Below are 14807 nucleotides of genomic sequence, written 5' to 3'. Positions count from 1 at the left end.
GATAGCAATACTCTATTGTATATTTGAATATTGCTAAGAGAATAGATCTTACAAGTTCTCATCACAAGAAAAATATTATAACTATGTGAGGTGATGGTTGTTAACTAAACTTATTGTAGTGATCATTTCAAAATATGTACCTATATCAAATTATCACATAGTACACTGAAAATGAATACAATGTTTTATGTCAATTACATGTCAATTTTTTTTTTATGCTCATCTCACACTTGCCTGCAGTGGTGGCTAAGGTTTCTCAGGTTGTAGTTTGAAATCTTCTCCTGTATTGATTATGAGTTTCCTATGTGTTGTAGGGTGTTGATTCCTCTTGATTGCTTGGCAGTTCTCCAGCAATTTTCAACCTTTTTCATCTCATGGCACACATAAACTAATTACTAAAATTCTGTGGCACACCCAAAAATATGTTATATTTTTTGCTGATCTGACAAAAAATTGGCATAGTTTTGATTCATTCACACTGAACAGCTATTGTTTTGTTGGCTGTTGTCATTTTTAAATCTGACAATCTTAAGGAAAAGAGGTCAGGACCCCTGATTAAATAGTTATGTATTGCATGTTTTAAAAATTTTTGCAGCACACCTGTGTACCTGATGTGGCACATCAGTTGAAAATCCCTGCTTTCAGCCCTGCCTGGTAAGTTGGTTGGAGTGTCCTCCTGTCACAGGGTTGATTCCTGGTCAGGGCACATACCTAGGTTGTGGGTTCAATCCCTAGTTGGGGCATGTATGGGAGGCAACTGTATCTCTCTCACATCAAAGTTTTTTTGTTTTTTCTCTCTCTCTCTCCCATTTTCCCTCTCTGGAATCAATAAAATAAAAATTTCAAAATGTATTAAAAACCAAATAAAATTCTAAAAAGAAAAGAAAATCACTGCTCAATTCTATGAATAAACCAGAGTTTGATTAACTGTTCATTTGTTGGTGGACATGTGAATGGTACCTAATTTTTATCTATTACAAATAAAGCTTCTACGAATATTTGTGTACAAATCTTTTTAAAAAATTTTAAATTCTTTATTGTTTAAAGTATTACATATAGTATTACATGTTGTGTACAAGTCTTTAGACATATGCTTTCAAGTTGCAGCAAATTTGAAAATTTTTCAAATATCTGCTTATAAGGAAATACTGTGTTCACTTTCAAGATTGGCAGCATTTAAAAATTGTGAGTTTTGATGAAGATGTGTAGGGAATAAAGAGTACTATTTTACATGAACAAAATGGAACTATGGATTGGTAGAAATCTTTTTGAGGGCAATTTGATAATAGCTATCAAAATAAAAATATATGCTTATTCTTTGTTCAAGAAATTTTCCATAATTTTCTCTAATATTAGAAAAATCACTTGCTCTGTATGTGCCTATTTCTCATCTGTGGAAAGCAGACAATAACATGTAGCATGTATCTCATGGGTTTAATATGAAATTCATAGAAGCATTAAATAAATTAGTTTATGAAAAATGCTTGCACCAAAAATTTTTCATTATTTTTACTATTTCTTATAGGAATCAATTCTTCAGAAATACTTTGTCAAATATGTAGGAAGTTATTTTAAGGGTGTTCACTACAACAATCTACACTAATAAAAGAGAAAGATGCAAATTGACCATACCTTCACTACACCCACCAGCCAATCAGGAGTGAGTATGCAAATTAACCCAACAAAGATGGTGGGTTAATTTGCATATGCAGGCAACAAGGGGCTGGGGGCGGGATGCTTGCGTTATCGCCATGGTGACGATGCAGGCATTCCACACCACCCTAGCCACTCTGGGCCTCTGGGCAGCATGGGAATGTGGAAAGGTGGCTCTGGGCTGGAGTGAAAGCAGTGCAGGCAACCAGGGGAAGGAAGGCCCATTCTTGCACGAATCTTCATGCTTCGGGTCTCTAGTATTGTTATAATAAAACATTGAAGACAATCTCAATGACCTTTGATACGGGATTAGTAAATAAATTGGGTACACCCGTAGGAGGCAATACAAGGAAAGGATAAATGTGTATACTGGAGAAGATATAGCCTCATTCTAAATTCTGCCTCAGTCTGTAGAAGTTGTGGAAATTGGTCTGTTTATTAATCTCTCTCTGTCTCAGTTTCTTCAACTATAAAAATAATGACAATAATACCCACCTTTGTGAGAGTCTTTGTGAGAGATCAAGGAGATTTCACATGTAAGTTTCTTAGAAGAGAATCAGGGCATAGTGAGCACCCCATAAATCACAGCATTACTTCCGAGTATTTTGTACTCTGTATAAAGATCCAGGCCGGTCTGAATGTGCTGCTGCAGAAGGACACTCTAAGGGAAAGGTTTTATTTCCCCCTGTAGGTATCATATAGTGGAGACAAGTAAAAGATCCACTTACATATCCTTAGGCTTCAGTGTAAATGTTCAAATATTTGTCAATTATTACTTTATCCTCTAATTATAGAAAGAGAACATAGTTAAGCATATTTCAAGGGTCAAACTCAACTTTCTTAATTTTGATTACAAATGAAAATTTTAATATATAAAATTGATCAACTCAACAGTAAATAGTAAATATCAAAATGAAAAAGAAACACTTCTCAATCTTAGAGTACTTTATTTGAATATATATATGCAGAGAATAACACAGTTAATGCTTTTTTTGTTGTTTTTTTTTTTGGAAAGACTACTGTGACAGATAATATTGAGTGATTACCATCTTATATTACTTTACATTGAAATGACTTCACATAAGAAAAAAATAGTTATGCTAATACATGCACTTTGTTTTCTGTAATACTAAATCTCTTTAGGAGCAAGAACCCCTTCATATTCAGGTTATCTAAAAATATTCAAATAATTTTGTGAAATAAACAAACTCAGTCTTACTACAGATTAAAAAGAAGCTGATTTTCATGTTGTATGGAAAAACTAAAAACAGAGCAGATGTGTATGCAAAGGTAAATAAAAACACTGGCTGCTTCTCAGTAGGGGTGAGAGTCTGCCTTTCATGTTAATTTATGTACGGTATAACAAGTAACCACTAAATGTAGTAGCTGGAGGAAATTTGGCTGGAATTGTTCCTTTTACAAGTCGTAGCCACACTTCCTGCCCATAATTTAATTCCAACAAGGCATCCCCAGTCAAAACCCTATCACAATGTATTTCACTGTTAATATTTTCAGATTCAAATGTAAGCTTATCTATTCCATCAACCACCAAAAATCCAGAGAGATGAGCACTAAATGACTCAATGGTATACTTAAAAACATATACTCCAAGATACGGAATTCTGAATTTTCCAGTTCTTGAAATATATGAAGATCCATAATTGACATCCAAATTATTAAATAGAATAGGACCAGGTGTAGTCATTCCATATGTATGCGATGCGAAAAACGCCACCATTGGTGCGTATCTGTAAGAACCTTTGGAAAAATCTGTAAAAGAAAATAAATGGAAAGAGTTAATTTTTATGTTTTTACCTTGTTTTGCCTTTCCTCATCTCTTTATCATTCGTCTCCATTACAAAAAGGATTAGCAGAAGTAAAAGGTCACTCGTCGTATTTAACAAGGGCAGGTGTGTCTGGATCCTGCCTCTTCTCCTGGCTGTGTTACCAGAAAGCAGTGTCTCTGAGCCTCAGTTTCCCCATTTAGATCAGGACAGAACTAGACCGATAATAACATTCTACCTCCCTCATAAAAATGCCTCAAAGATTAATTTGCATATTGCTTTGATCTCTCCAGGGATAAGGGGATTCAAAGCACTCGATGATTATTATGGTATGCCAGAACGTTTTAAGGCCCCTTGAAGCCACTGAAGCTGACATGATGCAGAAACAATGTTTCCAGCACCTTGTCAAACAGTTTCTAGAGGCTAAACGAAAACCAAATGAAGTCATATGCACTATAGAGAAGTAGACAAAAGGAATTTTCTATGTAATTAATGCCAAATGTACTAACAAAGGCTGAGATTTAAAAATAGACTAAAAAATGTACTCTTCAGTATGCAGCATATTCAAAGCCTGCTTTGAAATGTTTTTTTGTTTTTTTTTTTGCTCTCATTAAAGAGAATGCATTTTAAAGAAATCAGAAATGGTACACTCTTGAAGTAAATTTATAGCAACCAATAATTACAAGGTAAATGGACAGAAAGGCATCTTATTCTACTCAATACATTCGAGCATGTGCTACTAGTCCTTACCTAGTCAACAGCCACTATTAGCTTGACCTTCATGGAAGATGTGCTGTAGTGATAAGCACTTATGAAAGTTTCATTTAAATGGCCATATCTGATATGATATGTATCTGATACAGTTTAACAACTTGTTTAAGGGATAGAGATTTTCTTTTAGGGTGCATAAGGGGTAAAAAAGCTGCCTCTATTATACCAATATTGAAAATTTCAACAAGTGTACATCAATATGAATTTGTCTGACAAAAAAGACATTTTTACTTGTAAATCATGTGCATTATTCAGTAAATTTCCTAAGTAAAAGGAATTAATCCTCAAATGAGGCCAGATTAAGCAGACTAAAGTGTTCCTTCGCAAATATTTCTAAAACTGTTTTTGCATGAGACAGTGAATAAACCCACGGGTGCGTGCACTTTCTTACCTGGAGCTAAAGCATTTTCTTCCACCAGCTTGACCGTGCAGTTGTGGCCAGTGAAAGGGTGCCGGCAAGCACAGATGAAGCCAGTCCTCCCATTTATACACGTGCCCCCGTTCTGGCATGGGGACCTACTACACACTTCTTCTGTTACTGAAAAAGAGTCAACATAAAAGAGGGTAAATGTAACCTACTTTCTGTTGGTTTCAAGTCATAGTTTGCAGCAGAATTAGAAAAAATATTGATGACCAAGAAATAAAAAAGAATGGGTTTCCAGGTCCATCCGCCATCAGTGTAGTCACGGGACTTCATGTAAATCCCTTAACTCTCCGAGCTCTCTTTCCTGCTTCTTGGAAGTGGGAATAATTCTGTGATCCATTGAATTTATTTGTGTGGAAATATGAATATTTGGTCAGCTGTAGAACAGTACAGAATATCTGGTCACAGAATCATGTGCGTTTGGAATTGGTACATGATAAAGGTAATATTTCAAATCATTGGAGAAGCAAAATGTCTATTCAATACATTGTGTGCAGATATTTGGATATCCATAAAAACATAAATTCCACATGCACAAAAATACTAAATGTTAAAAACCCTCATATAATGGCATTACTGTTAAATAAAAGAAATATTTATGTAGAGATGTAAAATTTTGGAAAACTCTTTCAAAGCCAAACAAAACAAGAACCAGAAGCTATATACTGGTAGAAAAATCTTTAAGTTTAACCACAAAAAGTATTAAAACTCATTTGCAATAAAAGCCACCATTATCAAAATTCAAAGATAAGTGACAAATTAAGAGAAAACAAAATAACAGACACAACAATCTTATGACTAATATCCATAATATATGAAAAGTTCTGACCAATTAAAAAAAAACCAAAAAGGTAACCCCTTAAAAAAAGGTAAAAAATGGGCAAATGATATGAACAAATCACTGAACAAGAACATGAAAGCTCACGAAAAAATTTAAAAGCTATTCAACCTTACTATTAATGAAGGAATGATACCACCACCACCATTTTTATAACTGGTGGCAATATTTAAAAAGATAGAAAACATTCCATCATGGTGAAATAAGAGAAATTGAGCATTTTTACACAATGCTGGCTAGAGCTTAAATTGTTAGAACCTTTGAACAGAACAATTGGGGCCATATTAGAATTTAAAAGGTTGATTTGCTTTGAATCAGAAATTTCTTCTGGTAAAATATATACTCTAGACACACTTCCTAAGTATGCAAAGATAATTGCTCAAGAATGATCTTTATGACATCATTTGCATTAGTGAATGATTGTAACATGCCTAAATGACCACGGATGTGGGACTTGTTAAATGAATTACAGTATCTTTTCACTAAGAAATATTAGACAGCAGTTAAAGAATGAGGCAGATTCCTCAACACGTTTGATTTACTGAAGACAATCAGTTGACTCATTTAGATAGAGTTTCACTTATTTAGAAAGCCTCAAATTCTGAATATGGTTATAAACATAATACATAATTATGTAAATGCAGGGAAGAGGTTGGAAGAAGACTTCTGTTACCGTCCACAGTTATCACTATGGCTCCACCTGGTGGCAATAGTGTAAACTCTTTACAATCTCATTTCAACAATTTTTAAATTTAGGGTTATTTGCCTTGTTTAACATTTTTCTCAAGAAGTGCGATCTATAAATACTTTATATAGATTCTGATTCATATGCAAATAATTCAATTTCACATAAAATGTGACCTATATGATTAGAAGTTTTGGCAAAGAAAATATATATTATTTATGCAATTAGAAGTTGATTTATATTATTTTGGTATATTCTCTGAAATACCCATAAACTATTTTCCCAATAAAGATACATATAAAAATGTTACATGTGTAATGTATTTTAACAAATGTTTTAAATCAGCCTACATTTCTGCAACCATGTGAATAGGTTATTAAACCCTTCCATTTGCTGTTAGTTATCATTCTAAAACCAAGCCTGTCATTTGCTGGCTTTGAAAATCTTCAATGACTCTCCATTACCTATAGAAATGTGAATTCTTTATATCAAAGCACTGGCTTTGTCTTTTTTCACATTCTCTAAATCTAGCACAGTGATCAACTCACAGGATGGCATTCAATTAATGTATTTCACTGGGAATGAATCAACTGTGAGGTGGAGTTGAGGGGATATTGAATTATTTATGTAACCTGATTAGCTCTGTAATTCTTATTTTCCCAGATGGGAAGATGCCACTGTCACCTGTAGACTTGACCCTGCCCATAAGTCAGGGATCAATTTCAGAAACCAAGAAATCTGCATTCTACTGGGATTCTCCAGGACCGCGGCCATTGCCTTTTTTTTAATGTTCAGGATGCACATTTCATTTTTCTGGCTCTTGTGTTCCATTGCCCCTAAAAACAGGATCTTGCCTTCTTCTCCTTCCTTGAGTCATTTCAGAGGGTGCCATTTTGCCATTTATTTCAATTCCTTGTAGGGTCATTCATCTGGAGTAAAAATCCACTTGATCCAATGGGGCCTGCACTTTCTCCTATTGCTGTAGTAGCTCAAACTTGCTGAGACCACACCTGGTTTGCCTTCTAGGATATCTGTCATTGTGCCTATTGATTATCCGTCTGGGGTACCTCACCCACTGGTCTGTACCCTTCTACTGCTTGTGTTTTAAGTTGCTTTTCTTGCCTTCCTTGATGTTTTAGGTACCTCTGGTCTCTGAGTCCAATATAATCCACATTACAATGCATAAAAGTATTCTCATGCTTCCCAGAACGGAACATACTGTGAATTGAGTCTAAATCAGAGCAAGCTATGGTAACAATTATCATAAAGAAATGACCTTACACATTTGTTAATGTTCCATAAGAATTAAATGTTCATTGTCTATTTTTGTACCTGAATCACATTGTGTCATAGCAGGACTTCTATGTTCTGATGTCACAGACAGTCTTTCAAATTATATTTATTTAATTCATTTTAACAAGAATTCACAATTATTATTGATAATTAAATGTATCTTATTACATTTGACTTATCATCTCTAGTCTTTGTTTTAATTCTATATGCAATGTTTTAACCACCCCTCCCAGCTTTGTTATTTTCCCAAAGTTATGTTTTATGTGTTCATCCAAGTCATCGATACAAATACTTTATGAATCAGTGTCAAGTACACAGCTTTGTAACACACAACTAAAGATTGGTTAGAACTGACTTGTCAATTGAAACTATTTGTACTTTGTTATATAAGCTACAAATCTACTTTTGTGAATCACCTGACTTGCATTTTTCTACTTGATTCCTAAGATACTTAAAAATGGCTAGGTACCTTTATAAATTTCTGTGCATATCTGTGCTCAGCAGGCAATTTGTCCTTGAATTAACAAAAATAAGACTTAAACACAGCATCATTTTCTTTTTGACATCTTCCCTATCCCAGTCAAAGGCTTAATGATATATAATTCTCTTGTCGTCTGACCTCGGAAATTTGCTTATTAGATGTGCCACGCTATGGTATAATTGCTCTCATGTCCTTCTTACTTCCAACTCGAGTGCGAGCATTTGTGAGGTCAGGGCCCAGGTCTCTTATTTCTTAAACTTTGTGTTCCTAGTGAGGAGCACAGCACCTGACATACTGGAGTGTTAAATGTCCTCCTAAAGTTGAATAAACAAAGTAATGAAAGATTAACTAGATGATCACATAGATCTTATCCAATACTTTATCCCTTCTTCACAGTTTCTCAAAAATTACAGGGTTTTTTAAAATCACCAATCAATATTTGTTGTGCAATTTCAGTCGTTATTTGTGGAATCTTGGTTCAGAATGAGTTTTCATAGCCATTTCAACTGCCTAGTTTAAGCAAAAAGCAACAATTTATTTAGCTCTCTATAAATTTCATGATGTTTCTTCAAACATCGAAACACTACAAGTGTTGATGATTCATATTATATTTTTACAAGTATTCTAAAATTACACATATTTTATATAGTATGCATTTTATAAAATAATCAAAATTATTAGATTATCTGGAGGAAAATGACTGAAACAGAGTTCTCCCAATATACCTATGATGTCTGTAAGACTATAAACCAAAGGCAAAACAATGATACAGGATTTCTCAGTCGCCAGGTTTGTGTGAACTTTACGATGAGACATGGGTAGTATCTTTGACACTGACTGTGTTTTCATAGCTTACAGGAGGCATGATGGCACTGGCATGGTTTTCTAGAGACCTGACTCATGTCAAGCACGCTCTCCACAACTTCTCCACCTCAGGCTTCAACCTTCTTCAACTCTTTCCAGCCCATTTATTTTCCTTAATGTAGATCAGTGCAGCTTGTAGAACAGTTCTGCCAACTCAACATTCTACTATCTTGTGCAAGTAGTATAACTAATCTTTAAAAATTTATTCCCCTGCTCTGAACATGACTAAAATTACATTGCCATTGTCTTGGAATGTTTCATACGCCTCAATCTGTTCTGGCTTTTGCTTTCTGAACCCTGATATGTGCTCAAATTACACTTTTCTATTAATCCTACTTCCATATTTCATAAATGTTCATGTTAAATTTGAAATGATTGGAGAGCTCCCTACATTTTCAAATCACTCTGCCTTTGCTAACATTTGCCATTCTTATTATAATTACTTGCTTAATGTATGAGCTCCATTGAGAAGAGAGACTGTTGAATTGACCACTCTATCCACTCAGTCTTTCTTAGCACTCATTCAGAATTCACTCAATAGGTTTCTGATAAATAAAATGAAGGGGCACATTGTATTGATATCTTCTACTTCATTCTTATTTTTATTTATATTATACACAATATGTCATATATAATATTTTTATATATTATTTTACTTTTATTTTTTATTTTAATTATCATTTAATTTATATTTTATTGCTTAGTTCTGCTTTAGCATCAATATCGTAATTTTAAAAAAATATTTTTATTGATTTCAGAGAGGAAGGGAGATGGTGAGGGAGAGATAGATACATGAATGATGAGAGCGAATAATTGATTGGCTGCCTCCTGCATGCCCCCCCACCAGGGATCAAACACATAACCTGGGCATGTGTCCTTGACTGGGATTGAACCCATGACCCTTCAGTCCACAGGCCGACACTCTATCCACTGAGCCAAAGCAGCTAGGGCAAGATCATAATTTTTATTTCTTCATTTAAACAATAACTTTGCAGAAGGCAGATAACTGATCCCTACTTAGAGCAGAGCAGATTTTCCAACAGGTTAGTGAGGGAGGCTATCACTACTTATTACAAATACATATGTTGCCAGGCAGGACTTGAACTTAGGTTTCCTGGTTCCAAAATCAGTGCTCTTTAGTCATCCCAACTGCCCTGATGCAGAGCCACAGAAATTAGAAATGGTTTCAAAGTCATATAAAACAGTTAAATATTCACTAGGCTCTTATTTTTCTCTCTTAAACTGCTTATATTCACAGCAATTATAATTTTTAAATTTACATTTGGTATATGACCAAATCTTTTATAGAATGTAATCTATAGAGAAGGGATTATTATGAATAAAAGAGGTTTATTAAGGAGTGCCAAATACATTTGATATATCTTGGGGGAAATGGTTAAAATAAAAAGTCAGTGGTCTCCCAGCGGGAGCCTCGTATCCCCAGCAATGACGCTGCTGATGTTATATGACAGCAGGATTCAGCTCCTCTTGGAAGGCAAGCAGCCAAACTCTCTCTGCAGGGACAGGTCTGCCAATTGCTATACAAACAAATCTTCAAAGATGAATTAAAACCCTCTTGATGTCTATTGGAATATTGTTTAGAAAAAAAATCAAATATTTAGTGTATCAACCAGAACAGCTTATCTTCATTGGCCTAGGAAGCTCATAATTAGCATATCTGAATGTAGGAATGGCTCAAATGGAAGTGATAGGGATGAATACTCTAAATTTTGCCCTTCTGTGAATAATTGATGGTGACTTCCAATAACAACTGCCTACTGGCCAAACCATAGAAAAGTCAAACTGAGAAGTAGCACCTTTACTTCTGCCTGATCAATGCAGAAACAAGGGGCCATATTTGGATCCTCAAGAGAAGAAATTCCCTGGTAATATCAACTCTCGCTGTATGGAATATTCAGATGTGGTCCGACTCTTGAATAGATATGATGCGTCAAACAGAAGCAAAAGGCAGAGAAAGGCAGGTGAATATACTCCACAATCTCTTTGAGTACAGAGGTTGAAGACTGAGCCCTGAGTCCAACAGAACAGGAGTCAGGCTCAATCACTTACTAGCTGCATGACCTTAGATAACTTTAATTCACCCGTCGGAAGGTTAGTTTACTCATCTTCAAATAAGAATAATGATAGTTACCTCATAGGTATTATTAAATGAAGTAATCTGTAGAGTATAATATATACAGTGCCTAGGATATACTAAGTACTAAATAGTATCCAATATTATGTTATTGTACTATTACTAGGCTTCAAAATAAATTAGGTATTAAAATTAAGATTAAACATGTTTTATCTTTTAAAAACATGTTTATATTATTTTTCTTGCTACAAACTGCACATATTCTGCAAATGATAGTGGCTATAATCTGAACAATATTATCGTGAAATGTGTAAGATGATAATTATCTTGTGGTGTTAGTTATGTAGGGGAGCAATGTGGCTGCATGGTATTTATAATATAATAGCAAAAGTCAAAGAAAATACAGCCAAATGTATCCAGAGTATCAGTATGTTCTACCCTAGTATGAAATAGGGTGTCAAAGGAAGTAGTTGGTTTTGCAATTTATTTATTCTTGTAGGAGAACACTGAGTTCACTGGTTTAATCACTGTGAACAGACTTTACCTGCTCAGCTGCCCAATGAATGCCACCAGTGTTATGGCCCATAGAAACAGGGCTGGCTTAATGAGCATGAATATCTATGTACCCACTTAAAATTATGTTGCTGGTCCTACATAAAGTGAGTATCTACCCCACACATTAAAGTAGGTCAATATATCTTTATTGCCCTAACATTGTTTTTGGTTATCATACTGAAATGAAAATAAAGAACTGTTAATTAGTTATTAATTATAAGCCAGAATCAGGAAGTAATTTTATCAGGGCATCATTGCAAAAAAGAATCAGAGCTAGGCTAATTATTAGCCCATTAGACCTCAAAATTATAAGCATCTAAGAAGCATTCTTTACACTATCAAAGTCTACAGGTTCTTATGCCCTATTAAACTTTTTAACTCCATTCATTTTGAATTAATATTCAAAATTTTTTATGTACTGCATAGATCCAGGTATTCTTTATTTTAAGGAAAATAAATGACACAGTTTGCCTGGTATATGATTACATATCCTGTGGAGCTTAAATGAAACTCATTCGCAGTAATCACAGGAAGACCAAGGATTCAAATAGTATACAAATTATTATAGAACATCTGAATATTGAAGTACTACCTTTCTCCGAGAAGCATATATGTCTAAATTATTTGTTCTATGATTCCACTGCACAAGGTTAGTTCTCCTGGGTCAGATTAATTTAAAGGGAACATAAATAAATATGATAATTTAAATAGTTAAGAGACAATTCAACTCTGTATATTTTGTGATTTTAAATATTATTATAAAAGCTTTCAGAGATTAAATGAGTCATCTTATGTTAGGATAAAGATCACCCTTTGAAATTAAAAGGCAATAAAATTAACCCAAATGAGTATATAATTTAACAACAGATATACACGGTGGGGGCAAAAGTAGGTTTATAGTTGTTCATATGGAAAATAATAATAAATAGTAATGCAAGAATGAATTCTGTATTTCACATACTCACAACTATAAACCTACTTTTGCCCCACCCTGTTTATGAGGGAAACTGCTATTTTCTTTAGTAGGAATCAGTAGCTATTCTTTTCGCTGTGGAAAGATTATTTAATATTACTCATATGCCAAACATATTCATAAAACACTTCTTTCATCAGCGAGACTAGTAGTTTATATGCATTGCACTGAATTTCTCTTTCTCCCCAAAATTATGCCCCTTCTTCAGTGCATACAAACATCTGTTAATGGTACTGCTACTCTCTCATTTCCCAAGTTCAAAGCCTTAAAATATTCTCGGTCTCTCCTTCCCCAAGTGCCCAGCATTCAAGCTGTGAACAGCTCACATGTTTTTACAATGATGCAGTCTGCAGTATATTTCTACCAATAAGCTCAGTAAAATATCTACTGAACTCTCATCACTTAAAAGGAAGAAACACAGTTTCTTCAGAGAGATGAACTGACTTAAGGATCTACAGAAACTTACTGAAACAACTAGGACCAGAATCATAATTGGTTGAGCCTCAGAACATTAATGTTTCTGCTGTCCCTCTTCAGTTTCTGTTGATTTTACTTTCACAACATTCCTCACCACTGTTCAACTACCTCTCCCTTTGATCTGTCTCTTACTGCTCTTGCCAGCAATGTGCTAGCTGGTATTTCTAACTTCCTGTTTTGCAGTCAGGCTACGCACTACTGCTGCCAGCTTCATGCTTCCCCAACAGTTCTTACCGCACCCAAGCGTCTGCGCCACATGTCAAAGACCACTTTGTTCAAAATCATGTCTAAATGCCTTAGTGCTATGACCTGAGTGTCCCCCCAAAATTAATATGTTGAAATCTTAAACCTCAAAGTTGATATTTGGAGCTGGGGCCTTTGGAAGATGCTCATGTATCCATGCCTCTGTTAGGTCATTAGGGTGAAGCCCCCATGAATGGGATTAAGTTTTTGTTTTTGTTTTTATAGCCCTTTTTACTATTTACTGTTGTTGCTTATTTCTATTTATTTATTTATTTATTTATTTTTATTATGGCCACTATTATATATGTCCCCATTTCCCCCTCTTTGTAAACCTCTACCCCAGCGGTTCTCACCCTGTGGGTTGCGATCCCTTTGGGGGTCAAACGACTCTTTCACAGGGGTCGCCTAAGACCATCGGAAAACACATATATAATTACATACTGTTTTTGTGATTAATCACTATGCTTTAATTATGTTCAATTTGTAACAATGAAAATATATCCTGCATATCAGATATTTACATTATGATTCATAACAGTAGCAAAATTACAGTTATGAGGTTGCAACGAAAATAATTTCATGGTTGGAGGTCACTACAACATGAGGAACTATATTAAAGGGTCGTGGCATTAGGAAGGTTGAGAACCACTGCTCTACCCAGTCCCTGCCCCTCATTCCCTCTGGCCATCACCACACTGTTGTCTGTGTCTATGGGTTTTGAATACATGTTCTTTGATTAATCCCTTCTTCTTTCATCCAGTCTTCCCACCCTCATCCCCTCTGGCAGCTGTCAGTCTGCTTCATGTATCCATGCCTCTGTTTCTATTTTGTTCGTCAGTTTATTTTGTTCATTAGATTCCACATATAAGTGAGATCATATGGTATTTGTCTTTCACCCACTGGCTTATTTCACTTAGTGCAATAATCTACAGGTCCATCCATGCTGTTGCAAAACGGAAGATTTCCTTCTTTTTTACCACTGTGTAGTATTCCGTTGTATACATGTACCACAGCTTTTTTACCCCACTCCTCTACTGATGGGCACTTGGGCTGTTTCCAGATTTTGGCTATTGTAAATAATGCTGCTATGAACATAGAGGTGCATATATTCTTTTGAATTGGTGTTTTTGGATTAGAGTTCTTATAAAAGAGACCCCACAGACATCTCTCACTGCTTTTACCATGTGAGAACACAGTGAGAAGTCCCCAGCTGTGAACCAAAAAGAAGGCCCTCTCTAGAATGCAACCAGGCTGGCATTTTGGTCTTGGACTTCATAGGCTCCAAAACTGTGAGAAATAAATATCTTTTGTTTATAAACCACCCAGTCGATGATATTTTCTCATGGCAGCCTGAAGAAACTAAAGATACTTAGTGGGACATTCATGGCCTTCTGTGATCTACAAAAATGGAATTCCTACTTATTCATTCATTCAATCAACAGAGTTCCTATTGCATAACAGACATTTTTCCAGGTAATGCCAAGATGAATGACATATTCTTGTCTTACTCATCAAGGAGCTCATGGTCTAATAGATTTCTTTAAATACATATTCAAAAAAAATGTTCTACAGGAAAAAATTTGATTGTTTTACAGGAGTCTTGTCCGAAACAAGGTTATGAAACATTGTAGGACAATTATATATACCATATATTATGTTGTTAATATTTAT

The 14807-nt window shown here is 34.9% G+C and overlaps 1 protein-coding gene across 1 annotated transcript in view; it reads right to left on the bottom strand.

The window, feature by feature from the left end:
* Positions 1–2583: 2583 nt before the first annotated feature.
* The window catches only part of MMRN1 (multimerin 1), a 43872-nt gene continuing 31648 nt past the window's right edge, over positions 2584–14807 (bottom strand). Inside the window, exons 7-8 of the mRNA XM_014452086.2 lie at positions 4600–4746; positions 2584–3423 (exon numbers count right to left, since the gene is read on the bottom strand). Of these exons, the coding sequence (XP_014307572.1) occupies positions 3002–3423; positions 4600–4746 (569 nt within the window). The 3' untranslated portion in view covers positions 2584–3001. The remainder of the gene's footprint in view (positions 3424–4599; positions 4747–14807) is intronic.

The sequence above is a fragment of the Myotis lucifugus genome, unplaced genomic scaffold (genome assembly GCF_000147115.1).
Source record: "Myotis lucifugus unplaced genomic scaffold, Myoluc2.0 scaffold_12, whole genome shotgun sequence".
Classification (NCBI taxonomy): Eukaryota; Metazoa; Chordata; class Mammalia; order Chiroptera; family Vespertilionidae; genus Myotis; species Myotis lucifugus.
The sequence above is the reverse complement of the archived record's forward strand: the minus strand, read 5'-3'. Positions and strand labels throughout refer to the sequence as shown.